Source organism: Ahaetulla prasina, chromosome 2 (genome assembly GCF_028640845.1).
Source record: "Ahaetulla prasina isolate Xishuangbanna chromosome 2, ASM2864084v1, whole genome shotgun sequence".
NCBI classification, from domain to species: Eukaryota; Metazoa; Chordata; class Lepidosauria; order Squamata; family Colubridae; genus Ahaetulla; species Ahaetulla prasina.
Window position 1 is genome coordinate 209536002 of NC_080540.1, and position 14929 is coordinate 209550930.

The 14929-nt window shown below is 39.5% G+C and overlaps 1 protein-coding gene across 7 annotated transcripts in view; it reads left to right on the forward strand.

The window, feature by feature from the left end:
• Positions 1 to 14929, forward strand: part of PALM2AKAP2 (PALM2 and AKAP2 fusion) — a 310829-nt gene that overhangs the window by 49128 nt on the left and 246772 nt on the right. For 5 of the 7 annotated variants that reach the window (XM_058173903.1, XM_058173907.1, XM_058173904.1 and 2 more), the window contains exon 2: positions 3988 to 4068. The exons of 1 other annotated variant lie outside the window; for it this stretch is intronic. In XM_058173903.1, the coding sequence (XP_058029886.1) occupies positions 3988 to 4068 (81 nt within the window). Of the gene's footprint in view, positions 1 to 3777; positions 3836 to 3987; positions 4069 to 14929 lie in introns of those variants that run through there. One more of the 7 variants, XM_058173906.1, reaches the window with a different exon arrangement.

The following is a 14929-nucleotide window of genomic DNA, read 5'->3' on the forward strand; positions in this document are numbered from 1 at the left end:
AGCCTCAGAAGGATGGGAGGCTGAATCAACCTTGAGCTGGTCAGGATCGAACTACTGGCAGTGGGCAGAATTAGAAAACACATTTATACAATTTACTGCTGCCATGTCCATCCTCAATGAATCATATCTCATCAGGGTTAACACTGAACACCTTGTCCATGACTGTGAGCCCTTTAAGGTAGGCAAGATCAGAAAACAGGCAGATGAAGACTTGGAACGTATATAATTTAATATAATGTGGCTGAATCTTGAAAGCCAGTCAAAGCCTCTCCAGTTCAACTTATTTTTTACTAAATCAAAGGTGAATTGTTTGAGTTTCTTTCTCACATCTTCTGCTTTCCCAGAATTCAAGTATCTTTTCTCTAATTGCAGCGTATGAGGCTAGAGAATCGTTGCTTAGTGGCTTATAAATGAGTGGCCATCATTGGCCAACAGGTGATAGCTGCTATATAAGTAGCAGCTGTGAGTGAAGTTGGTTTGTTCGGGAATATTACCCTAGTTTTACTCGCTGTTAGTTTGTTGTTAATAAAGGATTTTTGCTAACCGTCAAGCCTCCATTCCCTTCTTCATTCTTTGAATGAAGCACTAATGACTCAGCAGTCCTCATTCTCTGAGTCAAACCTACATTTCATCATAGATAGGTGTTAATAGATCTCCTCTTCCCAAACCTTTAGCATTTTGAATCTGGCTTGCTTGCTGTGATTTGTCATCTGTGATCTGATTAGAGACTAGATTTGCCTATGGCTGCCAAGATCATAGCTACTTTTTAAGGTAGTGTTATGGAAATCCCATGATAAAATCCTATTTTCCTAGTAAATTGTTTCTACAAAACTTACTATATTTTGAGGAACATGGTAAGAAGATTATGCAATCTCTCCTGCAACTTACTCCTTTTTTATTTTGTCCAATTAGTTGGGCTGAACAATAGTGACTGGCCCAAGGACATCAAGTGAAATCTGTGGTTGTTTTGAGAGTTGAGTTTGGGTCTCCCTAATCACTTCCACTTGACTGGCTGTTTAGTTGCCCAAGTTTTCTGTTTTTGGAATTAAATTGTTTTAACTACCAGTAGTTACCCATTTAATTACCTGGATGTTACTGTGTGGTGAATGTGCAGTCAGTTCTGCTAAGAATTGACAGCCGATCAGAACTGATAATTAATAAGCAAGCAGAGATGTTTCAGGCAATCAGTATTCAATAATTATTTATTAAGAAAATGTATATATCCACCCCCCAACTCGTTTGCAGTGACTCCAGACAGCTTACAGAAATAAAACCCCAAATTCAAAACCCTATAAGCCTCCATCCCTCTGGCAACAACAATCACTTGATGAGTTGTGTATCATCCTGGGCTCCCCAGCCCCACTGTCAAAACCATGTCTTCAGGGGCTTTTGAAAGAACATTAAGTTGGAGGCCAATCTTATCTCTGCAGTGATTATGTTCCACAGGAAGGGAGCCACCATGGAGAAGGCCCTTCTTCTTGGTCCCAATAGATAGATCTCCTTAAGAGAAGGGAATCTTCTCTTATCAATCATATCTTATCCTGCCTCTGGTGGGTGGGGTAATAGCTGGAAAGATGGTCCTTGAGTCCCTGTGTCCCTCATACCACCACAACAGTTTTAAGGCAAAAAAAATAAAACTCCCTTTCCTCCCACCTACAAAGATAAATTAAAAGTGAAAGTGATTCATTTGCTTAGACCAGTATATCATTTGGCACAACCATTCTGGATATTGTCCCCTTTATCCAGTCCTGCTAACCTGTCATTATGCTTGCAGACCAAGAATAGAGGCAGTCAGCAGAAAACTATGTCAGCATGAAATCTGCTGTCCCCATTGCCAATCTCTTTCCTATCTCCCCCCCCCCACCTCCCCTGCAAGTTCTGACTGATTGCCAATGAGGCTGTCCTGATTATGCACGATAAACAAAATGATTGGTTGATTCTTCTGGCTTGGCAGTCCTCCCTCGTCTGCATGTCATTACCCACTGGAAGAAATACCCATCAGTCACATTGCTGCAACTGGAATGGGATGGATCGGGCTTCAGGGCTCTGTCCATCAACTCCAAGTTTCTTTCTGTGCTGTTTTTTCTATTCCTCCTCCACCCCTTCTCTTGTAATCCACACTGAATGAAAATGTAAAAAAACCTCCATGTAAATCAAAATCACAAAGGGAACTGAGTCACAGGCAGCACATACTTAGGATTTCTCTCTTCTACTTTTTTTTGTATAGGCAACAGTTGCCAACTTCTAGACTTCTCCATGCTCTGGGGGTTGGAAGCGTGGCATTTCCATAATTTGCAGTTTCTGCCTTGCACTAAACTAGTATAGGTTGTAGGTATAATACTACTGGCTGGGCAGGTTTTTTTGTGACCGCATATTTCTGAGAAACCAGTGGCTTGATGCTGTTGCATGGAGTTCTTTTGGGAAGCCATACAGGTAGTCCTTGACTTAAAACAGTTTGCATAGTGACGATTCAAAGTTATAGTGCCACTGAAAAAAGTGATTTATGACCATTTTTCACACTTATGACTACTGCAGCATCTCCATGGTCACACGATTTACATTTGGATGCATAACAACTGACTCATATTTATGACGGTTGAAGTGTTCCAGAATCATGTTGATAATCTTTGCAACCTTCTTATAAACAAAGTCAATGGGGAAACCAGATTTACTTAACAACCATGTTACTAATTTAACAATTGCAGTGATTCACTTAACAAGTGGGGCAAGAAAAGTTGTAAAATAGGGCAAAACTCACGTAACAAATTTTTCACTTAGCAACATACATTTTGGGTTCAGTTGTGGTGGTAAATTGTGGTGGATTACACCTAGTGGAATAGCAGGAGGATGGGTTGACCAGGGAGCAGCAGCTATTAATATTGATTAGTTAATAAACTAATCAAAGGGAGAAGCAACCTAGAACTAAGGAGAAATTTCCTGACAGTTAGAACATTTAATTAGTGGAACAACTTCACTCCGGAAATTGTGAATGCTCCAACATTGGAAGTTTTAAAAAAGAGATTGGACAACCGTTGTTTGAAATGGTGTAGGGTTTCCTGCCTGAGCAGGGGTGGGGTTGGACTAGAAGACCTCCAAGGTCCCTTCCAACTCTGTTATTCTGTTTATATGCACCCATCAGCACAATAAGCATTGCTCTGATAGCATCCTTAGCTTGGCACCCAATTTTGCCTTCAAGATAATGAGTAATAAAATACAACAGATGTTATCCACCTTGTCGCCACCAAATATTGTTGATTAAAAGAGGAAAATGCTACCTTAAGACTGAGTGTAAGGATATCTAAGAAAGATTGAAATATGTCTTGCATGTGGGCTGGGAGCCCAGACAACACTGTGGGATCATGGCAGGAAAAATAAGCTGTTGGGGAATGTTTGTGTTGCATTTAGGTATAAGAAGAAAATAAGAAAATAGATGAATAAAGGTGATGGTGAAGATGCTGGCCAAACCTTATCCTTCCCAAATTATTCAAACTGAGATAATAATTGGTCCAGGGATAGAATGCCCTGTAAATTAATCTTACCCTTACCCTGATTTTATCTCATATGTATCTCTACACTATCACTAGCCCTTCTTTGCTCTGCATGCATGTTACATTTTTTAGGAGATGCAAGGCACAAGGGTTACGTTTTGTGCCTTTAACTCAGTTGTTAAGCTTTGTGCCTGCTGTGTCTCCCCCCCCCCTCTTCCCCCGGGACTCTGCTCTTCGTTGTCATTCCCATAGCTGAACTTGAGAAGACCCATCTCTCTCCTCCTGAGTGAACAAGACATTAGTCCTTAGCTGACATGCTATTTTTGTGAAGATGCTGTTTGTGTGAGGTAGGTGACAAGCTGGCACGGGTGGATCAGGTGGCTTCTCTAACCGAAGGGCTTGGCTTGCACATCCACTCGTATGAAAAAAACACATTTGAAAACCTTTGCTTCTCTAGTGACAGACAATTTCTCTTCTGCTGCTTTTTGTCTTTGCTAAGGAAAAAAGGAAAAGGCAGACGGAAATAGAAGGGAAGAGACAACAGCTCGAGGACCAGATTCTTCAGCTGCAGCATTTCAAGGTAAGGGCTGATCCTAGATTGACCAGAGCTCTATGTTTTTAGACATGCAAATCACACATTTGGGTAGCTGGGAAGAAATTGTTCCGACATGAATCAGCCTGCGTTGCCGGAGTCTGTGTCTGCTCTAGCTAATCAAATCCTTACCGGGTCTCTCTTCTGTGTGCGATTCTCTGTTAAAATACCATGTTATTGAAAAGGATGGAGCAGAACAGATGATGGAAGGGGGAGGGCATATACGGCAGGCACCAGAATTTGGCTAGCGCTTTAGCAATTCACAACATATCCCTTGAATTGGAACGGATGTGGATTTGGGTGTGTTCACCGCATTGCTTAAATGGTTCTTTTCCCAGCTATGCAACCACAGAGGCTGCTTTTGTGTGCTTAATTATGGTAGTACTTGATCTTTATGGTTGTGTAATGGGGTGTGTGTATGTGTGCAGGTGTGCCTAAAACTGCAGAGCTATTCAAGGGGTATATGCAGTCCATACAGTGAAGATTGGACATAATCTGTATTTATAAATGAAGGGATTCCCTGTTGAAAACTTGAGATTGTGTGCAAAGAACTGTATATTGATACTGTATATACTGTGAAATATTGTATATAGGTACATAGTAGAACAGATTAATCTAGGACTACCATATCTGAGCTACAGAATGTTGGGCAACCAACAGTTTTCTATATCTCTTTGCTTCCATCTAGTGATTGTCTGGTATTTTGCATCCCTAATATGAATTGATGTATTTATCTATAGATGTAATTTGTTTATCACAGTCATCCCTATCTTCAAAAAAGGAGACCCCAGCTTAGTCGAAAACTACAGACCAATCTCCCTTTGCTGTGTCACCTGCAAAGTCATGGAATCTATCATCAACCAATCCATTACCTCACACTTAGAAACAAACAACCTACTCTCCAACAAACAATTTGGTTTCAGAAAAAATTATCATGTAACTTACAACTTCTCCACTGCAAAAACATATGGACTTCAAATCTTGATCAAGGCAAATCAATAGATGCAATCTACATAGACTTCTGCAAAGCTTTTGACTCAATAGTACACGATAAACTTCTCCTAAAACTAATATCCTATGGCATCTCAGGACCCCTCCACAAATGGATATCTGCTTTTCTGTCTAACAGACAACAAGTGGTCAAAATTGGCAATGCTCTATCAAATCCTGTTCCTGTCAAGAGTGGCGTTCCTCAAGGCAGCGTTCTTGGACTAACACTCTTTATACTATACATTAATGATCTTTGTGACCATATCTCAAGTAATTGTGTTCTCTTTGCTGATGATGTCAAACTATTTAACATCACAGACAATACTTCTATCATTCAAAACGACCTTGATCATCTAACCGCTTGGTCTAAAAATTGGCAGCTCCAAATTTCAACCAGCAAATGCTCAGTCTTACATATAGGAAAAAAGAACCCAAAAACTAAGTACATACTAGATGGACATTACCTTACTGACGACCCCCATCCCGTTAAAGACCTTTGAGTTTTCATGTCAAATGATCTAAGTGCCAAAGCCCACTGCAACTACATAGCAAAAAAAGCTCTAAGAGTTGTAAACCTAATCTTGCGTAGCTTCTTTTCCAAAAACACCACACTACTAACCAGAGCATATAAAACATTTGCTAGACCAATTCTAGAATACAGCTCGCCTGTCTGGAACCCTCACCACATCTCTGACATCAATACAATTGAACGTGTCCAGAAATATTTTACAAGAAGAGTTCTCCATTCCTCTGAAAACAATAGAATACCCTATCCCACCAGACTTGAAATCCTAGGCTTAGAAAACTTGGAACTCCGTCGCCTTCGACAAGACCTAAGCTTAACTCACAGAATCATCTATTATAATGTCCTTCTTGTTAAAGACTACTTCAGCTTTAATTGCAATAATACTAGAGCAACTAATAGATTTAAACTTAATGTCAACCGCTTTAATCTAGATTGCAGAAAATATGACTTCTGTAACAGAATCATCAGTGCTTGGAATACTTTACCTGACTCTGTGGTCTCTTCCCATAATCCTAAAAGCTTTATCCAAAAACTTTCTACTATTGACCTCACCCCATTCCTAAGAGGACCATAAGGGGCGTGCATAAGCGCACAAACGTGCCTACCGTTCCTGTCCTATTGTTTTTCTTTTCTTCTTTCTATATATATGCTTATACCTCCTTATATTTACTCATATATGTTTATATACTATATAATCTTTTGTATGATTCCTACATATATTGTTGTGACAAAATAAAATAAAATAAATAAATAAATAAATATTTACTGATTTGGATACTGCTGAAAGTCATATGCATGTTGAATAAGATCACGATCCATGGTAGTCCAACTGATTTTCGAGCAGGACATCCCAGGTTTACGCTCCAGTACCTTAACTAGAAAGGAATAGATGGCAGCTTAAAACAAAGATTCTTCTCAAAAAGCTGGCTGCTAGGCTAAGCCTATTTTGGGGGAGTTTTAGATGTTTCTAATCACCTTTTATTCTATAAACCTTTCTCTTCTAAACAAATTGATCCTAATATGGCAGTTTGAAATTCTGGATATTTTAGCCTGGTCAGTGCCAGAAAATCCTTCACTAGTACTTCTGAGCTTTTCCGTTGAAGCAGAGGGAGATGACTAATAGATTAGATTACATGTATACTTAGGTATAGTGGAGCACTTGTACCATTGATGCCTTGTATTCTACAATCTGGTTATTGGGCATAAACCTATCCCCACAGTGTGAGGCTATGTAACACAGATAACTTTCCCCTGTGTATTTTTATGCAATCTGTATCTGTAGGAGGGACAGATGTCACAATAAAGTAGCTGGAAATTGTTGGAAATAACAGCCACTTGTTGTACTTCAGCCTAGAGATGCTGAGACAACATTTGGAATTTCTGGGCATTTTCTAGTTTTTCTAGCTTTTCCTTAAACATACCTTCTTTGAATGGTATTTTTCTTCCATGCCATCTTATTTTGGGGGCAGCAGCTAATTTTTACCCCTCCCCTCATGTCATTCTATCTGAGGGATTGTGCACAAAATGGTATGGTGCTGGCCTCCCAGCACAGTTGCTGCTTCTGCCATTTGCACTGGTATTTCTCCAAGCAGCTGGGGTAATATTGGTTATGCAGGATCACAGAGGTTGAGACAAGCCATGTGTTTCGTCAATAAAACTTCTTGTCACCATGGGGGAATTATGTTCTTGTTGGAGAATGCAGCCACCTGTGCTAGACTTCTTAAAAGATCAGATCACGTTTTAATAGGAAAAGCAGTGTTGAATGCTTGTTTAAAGAACAGCCTTCCCTAATTGTTAATCTCCAGATATGTTGGACCTGATTTCTATAATCCCACAACCTGGTTGGAGAGGGCTGATGTAGACATTAATCAAAAGAGAATAGATTAAAATTCTTTTATTTATTTGTTTTCCAAGTCAGCCATTTGAAAGCTCTTATTCAAGGACAAACTTCAGGAAACTCTTTTAACTAACACAGATCAGCGTTGGCCTATGCAGTGCTACAGATTCAAAGTTTTTTTTAAAGTGCTTTTGAGCATACAGATGCTCGTCTCCGTTTAAAGCACCTACATCCAGAATGGTGTGGTTGTCAGCATGATCCTGAGTAAAGGAACATTGTGTTTAAGGAGTTTGCATACAGACACTCCAAAAACCCTTTCTGTTTTTAAGACCAAAACACTTCACAGTCACGTTTAGTGATAAACTGCACAGGGACATAATGTGCTTGGCCTGTTAGTGATTGGACCACTACCCAATTCATGCATCATAATCCTGCCTCTAATGATAAGGAAGCCTTGAAATGCTTGAAAGTGACTTGAGAAAGGTATAGAATTCCCTCACTGGTACCTTTCAGATGTATTGGACTTCAAGTCTTGTAATTTCTAATCCAAATGACCAAAGGCAAGGCAATGCAAGGAATTACAGCACATAAAAATTGAGGGAAAATTAGTGTACATAATTCTCTGTCATATCTACTAAATTAGAGTGTACAGAGTTGTTTCTGAAACAGTGAAAAAGTTTACAAAACTAATTTATCAAAGCTGGCAGTGAGCTACTTCACTACTCATCTTTATGAGTATGACTATAACTTGTTGCTGGCAATCCTTATGATTTATATTGATATATTGATCATCAATTGTGTTGTAAATGTTGTACCTTGATGAACGTATCTTTTCCTTTATGTACACTGAGAGCATATGCACCAAGACAAATTCCTTGTGTGTCCAATCACACTTGGCCAATAAAAAAATTCTATTCTATTCTATTCTATTCTATTCTATTCTATTCTATTCTATTCTATTCTATTCTATTTAAGTAATAATTCTTCCTTCAAATTCAGATTCTAAAAGTTTGACAGTCACTGTGGGAATACTTGTACCTATAGGTTAACAGTCCTATGTATTAGCTATTTACTCCCTTTAAAAATTAAAATGGAGTCAGATACCTCAACTAGTTCTGGATCTCTGTGGATGCTGATATATCTAACATTTATATGTTGGGTACATCATCTCTATGTATCAAACTGTTTCTTTCATAGTGCAGAATAGAAGAGATATCACCTGGTATCCTACTTCCCATCTCTATTTTGCTGCTTTAACCAAAGACCTCTGGGATTGTTCAGCATTGTTTCCAGGAACTCTGGAAACGTAGATACAGATAGCTATATAAATAAATATAAAGTCTTTATTTTAGTCCATTTGTACCACCCAACTCCTAATTATTCTAGAAAAATTCTTGTCTTTTTCTCCCTGCTTTTGCTTGCCATTTATCCCAGTTTGCCACCAAACAGTTTTGATATTTGCTGATGTTTAAATAAATCTCAGGCAATATTTCATACAGTAATAGGGTTGGAAATGGTGGTCATCTAATTCAACCCCCGTGCCCAGAACAGGATTCTTCCTATTATCCCAGATAAATAGTTATTCCCCTTGATATGATGTGGCAGGCTGTTCCTCTCTTTAATTGTGCTCACACTCAGAAAATTCTTCCTTCCTTCAAGTTTGGATTTCCCTCTGTAAAGCTTTCTCAGATTTCTACTCACTGGTTTTTATCTTACCCTTGGATGCTACAGAAAATAAATCTTCTGCCTTTTGACATCCCTTTATGTATTGGAAGATTGCTGTCATATCTCTTTTCAGCCTTCTCTTCTTTAGCAATAGTACTTAGCCCTTGGACTTGTATACACTTCACAGTGCTTTACAGCCCTCTCTAAACAATTTACATGGTCAGCATATTGCCCCCAACAATCTGGATCTTCATTTTAACGACCTTGGAAAAATGGAAGGCTGAGTCAACCTCTTGAGCTGATGAGAATCGAACTGCTGGCAGTAGGCAGAATTAGCCTGTAATACTGCATTCTAGCCATTGACTTTAGACTAAATCTACCAAGGCTCTTTAGACTAAACTAGAGTGACCAGATGTCCTGCTTTTGGCGGAACAGTCCCGCTTTTGAAAAATTTGTCCCACATCTTGCAGCGTTCTAAAAAAGCCCCAATTTTCAGCGGGATTGCAAATGACGCATCCCAAACAAGGGAGTAACTGGCATAGCATTTAGGGCCTGCATTTATTTGATCGTGGTTTGTGCCATACTCTCTTCTTCGGAACGAAGGCACTTCTTTTTGCTACCAAGTCGCCACGAAAACGCCTCGGGGATGCCGCAGAAGACTCCAAATCTGTGCCGATCCCCTGATTCCCCCGCCCAGCCTTCTGGTACTTGTTGGCCGAATCCGAGAGCCGTGGCCCAATGCTGGGCTTGCAACGACCGAGGTTTCCGTATCCCCAAACCGACCTGCCCTCCGCGCCTTTTTGTCTTGAAAGGCTCCTTTCCCCAACCCTCGAGCCACCTAGAGTCAATTGTGCTTCCGCTGTAAGGCGAAAATACTCTGCACGTGCCCTGAGCAAGCCTGCCCGACAGCGGCGTTGCAGCCCTTCGGGGTGATGGCTGAACACTTTAGCTAAGAGCCGGCGGGAAAATTCAAGGGTTGGGAAGGGCCTCAAGACTGATCTGTTTTCTCGCCTTGGCTCCTCTTTAGGATCCCCTCAGCTTTTCCCGCTTGCCCATTATTTTTATGCTGCAGGAGGAGGCATCCGAACGGGCCTCGCCCTCCCTTTTTCTTCATCGTCGGCTTCTTTTACCGAGGTCTTGCATTGAACGACATTGGAAGTAGTGGACGCTTCAATTGGAGCAAACCAGGATTTCAAACTTGTTTACTTGCTAGCTGTCGTCCCAGAGTGCGGGAGAGTCTGCAGAGATCTGGGGAAAAAGTTTGTAGGTAGGGTAACCCTTTGGGTATCGAGGTGGGGTTGTAGATTCCTAAATATCACCTGGATTTGCATCTTTAAAAATCCAAATGAGACACTGGCAACGTTTAACTAATCAGTCTAGCCTACGCCTTATTACTTATCCCTGAGAGTTTCTGTCTTTTGCTTTCTCCCCCCCCCCCCACCTTCAGCTTGGGCTGAAGCAGAATGAAAACGGCAGATGAGATGGCCTATTGGATTCAGTTCAATTAAAGGGGTGGGAAAACTTGGTGTGAAGCGATGGAGTTGGGGAAATGCTCTTCTGAAGTTGACAAAGTCAGAGGAAACTTAAACTGGTTTCCCTGGTAGATTGTGGTGGAGTAAATTGCTTTTGGGTGGTGCAAGTCTTGAGAGGTGACACAAAGAAACCTGGAAGCGCAAGTGTGTTGGCACCACAATAAAGGAAAGGGAAAGTGTATACTTCAGAATGATACTAGACAGGAATTTTTGACATCAGATTTTGTTGGAGATTACTGTACACGGAAGAACCAAATCAGACTCATTACATTCAGTAAGATTTATTGCCAGAAAATGTTCACAGGACTGCATCAAGGCCTATGCCTCAATTCAAGGTAACCTAAGAGTAACATTGAGGAGGCTGAACTGTATTGGGTCTGGGTGAGAGGTCATTTGGAACTACATGTAAACTGCTTCCACTCAACTTCGTAAATTGGGGGGGGGGAACCCACACAAATTTACACATTTGTATTAGTAGAAAAAAATTATATGCCCCTTTTAGTCAGTAGACAACTTGGTGCCAAAAAGAACTGAAGGCATTTCTTTTTGCTTAGTTCATGCCCAATAGAGAATGAGTCTTAATTTTTTTTAAGTAAAAGTTTTGGACTGACTTGGGGAACTGTTTGGATCTTAAATCATTTGGGATTTAGAAGATAAGCTTTTTAAATTGTTACCAGTGAATAAGCAGCAGTACAATCCTTTTAAAATAATCTACATTGCTTAATATTCTGGAAATATTTTAGAGCTAGTTGAGGCTTCCAAGTTGTTTTCAAAAGAAAACCCACACATAGAGTTTAAGATAAAACAGAAGGAATAAAACCAACACCTAAAAATGAAAACACTGATCCCAAATATTAAAATTAATGCAAACATGTACTGAAATACTAGGAGATGGGTAACCACCCCCCAAAAAAAACTTCTATATACTTACTTGTTCAATGAACATGCTGAAATTTAAACGATAAGGACTCCCTGATTTGTTTCCCTCATAGTTTGTTTAGTTTATTTTCTGAGATTGTAAGTGTTGGCAAGTTGCTTTGGTTGAAGATTTTTCAAGTAACCATTGTCACCCAAATTAAAGTGGTAAAGATAATTTGAACTGTGGACCCTAGAAGTCACAAGCTGAAGTTTGGAGTTCTCTTCAAAGACATCCATCCCATTGAGCACCTTATAGTAGACAATCTTAGATATCAGTTCTACATAAAGAACAAGCAGTCTGGCATATAGTAATGAAGCTAGATTTAAAAGCATCTTTATACTTATTGTATGCTTGCTTTTTGAGTGAGCAAAGGAGTTAAATCAATTACCAAACAAACCAATTACCACACCAAGCAAGAAGAAGACCTTCTGTGCACAAATTCCAATCGTGCTTTTTATAATTTTGTGAACAACAAACTTAATGACTCGAGATCTATCCCACCACTAAAAGAATCTAACGGCAAAGAAAATAATGATGAAACAGTTAAAGCAAACTTCTTTAACGCATTCTTCGGCTCAGTCTTTGTTAACAGTAATGGCTCATACCCACTATTGTCCAACCACACCAACAACGACCTAACACATATAGATTTGTTGAAAAAGCTCTTCGCAAACTGAAACCATCCCTATCTATAGGACCTGATGGACTATGTGCATAATTCTTAAAAAAGCTTTCCACTAAAGTACTAAGCAAACTGAGGATACGAGAGATGAGAGATCAAGGTCAACAGCATATTAAGAGGTTGTATAATGTATTAGTAGAAATAGACTCCGAGACTGAATTGGTTAAGGATTGTATGATTAAGTGGGCACAAAATTTTCAGCAACCAATAATGTTGGAAACTTGGGAAAGAATTTGGGTGAGGAATGTTAAATTTACACAAGCGCAAAATATGAGAGAAAATTTTTATAAGATGTTTTATAGATGGCATTTAGACCCCAAAAAGTTGTCATGTGTGTAATGTACAGGCTAAATGTTGGAGATGTGATTGTGAAGATGCCACATATTACCATATATGGTGGACTTGTAAAAAAGTTAAAGCATTTTGGATTAAAGTATGGTGGATTATGCAGAACATTCTGAAAAAGAAGATTAAGTTTACTCCGCAGTTCTTTCTACTAGGAATAGTTATGGATTGTACAGCTATAGAGACTAAATTGATTTTGAACTTAATAACAGCCGCAAGACTTTTGATTGCTCAATATTGGAAGAAAGAAGAACTACCTACAAATGAAGAATGGACAAATCTGGCAGAAATGGCAAAAATTTCTGCTTATTTGAAAGACTATACACAAGAAAAATATATTTTAGAATGGAAAATGTGGATTGATTATATTCAAAATAAGTATCAGATAAAAAAATATCGAATAGCATATGAGTAAATTTAGGAAATATTTTGTATTAGATATATTTTTGAAGGAGAGGGGAATTGAGAGTGTGATTATGTGTGGAGTGACTAGAGATTATAATTTAAGATTTATTTTGGATTATGATTGTTAGTTTTGATACCCTGCATTTTGTTCTGGGAAGTCGGGGTGGGGGGTAAGGGGGAGGGGGAGGGGAACCGGGGGGGGATGAGGATAGAGGATGGAGTGATGGTTAATGTACAGGGATTATTGAAGATGTATAAATATAATTAATGTAGAGTCGGGTCTGCCCAGCTACCATTTTAGAATGGTGGGGAGGGAGAAAGGAGGAGAGAGTAGGAGGTAGGAAAGAGGAGAAGAGGGGGAGAAGAGGGAGAACAGGAAGGAAGAGGGGGAGAAGAGGGAGAAGGAAGGTATAGGTGGAGGGAGGAGAGGATGTAGATAAGAGAAGGGAGGAAGGTCTGGAAAGTAGAAGAAGGTAGAAGAGGGAAGAGAGTTAAAAGGAGGCGGTGGTGACTGGGCAAGCCCGACTAATTGTATATGACTGTACATTGGATGAGTTGTTGGATATGAATGTAAAAATAAAACTTTTTTATAAAAAAAAAAGCTTTCCACTAATATAGCAGAACCCCTAAGCATAATCTTTGGAAAAGCCTTCACGACCAGTTCTCTTCCCAAACTTTGGTCACTTGCCATGGTCATCCCTATCTTCAAAAAAGGAGACCCCAGCTTAGTTGAAAATTACAGATCAATCTCTCTATGCTGTGTCACCTGTAAAGTTATGGAATCTATCATCAACCAATCCATTATCCTCTACCTAGAAACAAACAATCTACTCTCTAATAAACAATTTGGTTTCAGAAAAAAATTATCATGTAACTTACAACTTCTTCACCGCAAAAACATATGGACTACAAATCTTGATCAAGGCAAAACAATAGATGCAATTTACATAGACTTCTGTAAAGCTTTTGACTCAGTGGTACATGACAAACTTCTCCTAAAACTAAAATCCTATGGCATCTCCGGACCCCTCCACAATTGGATATCAGCGTTCCTGTCAAACAGACAACAAGTGGTCAAAATAGGCAGTGCCCTATCAAATCCTGTTCCTGTCAATAGTGGCGTTCCCCAAGGCAGTGTTCTTGGACCAACACTCTTCATAAAGACCTTGACTTTGTGTCAGAATGGTCCAAAACTTGACAACTCCAAATCTCAACCAGCAAATGCTCTGTCACATTGGAAAAAAGAATCCAAACACTAAATACAAACTCGATGGACATTACCTTACAGATGACCCCCACCCTGTCAAAGACCTTGGAGTTTTCATATCCAATGATCTAAATGCCAAAGCCCACTGCAACTACATCGCAAAAAAGGCTTTAAGAGTTGTAAACCTAATCTTACATAGCTTCTTCTCCAGAAACACCACACTACTTACCAGAGCTTATAAAACATTTGCTAGACCAATTCTTGAATACAGCTCGCTTGTCTGGAACCCATACCACATTTCAGACATCAATACAATTGAACGTGTCCAGAAATATTTTACAAGAAGAGTTCTCCAGTCCTCTGAATACAACAAAATACCTTATGCCACCAGACTTGAAATCTTGGGTTTAGAAAACGTAGAACTCCGCCGCCTTCGACAGGACCTATGTTTAACTCATAGAATCATCTATTTCAATGTCCTTCCTGTTAAAGACTACTTCAGCTTCAATCACAACAATACAACAATACAAGAGCAAACAATAGATTTAAGCTTAATGTTAACCGCTTCAGTCTTGATTGCAGAAAATATGACTTCTGTAACAGAGTTGTTAATGCTTGGAACACACTACCTGACTCTGTGGTCTCTTCTCAAAATCCCCAAAGCTTTACTCAAAAACTGTCTACTATTGACCTCACTCCATTCCTAAGGGGTCCGTAAGGGGCGTGCATAAGAGCACAAAT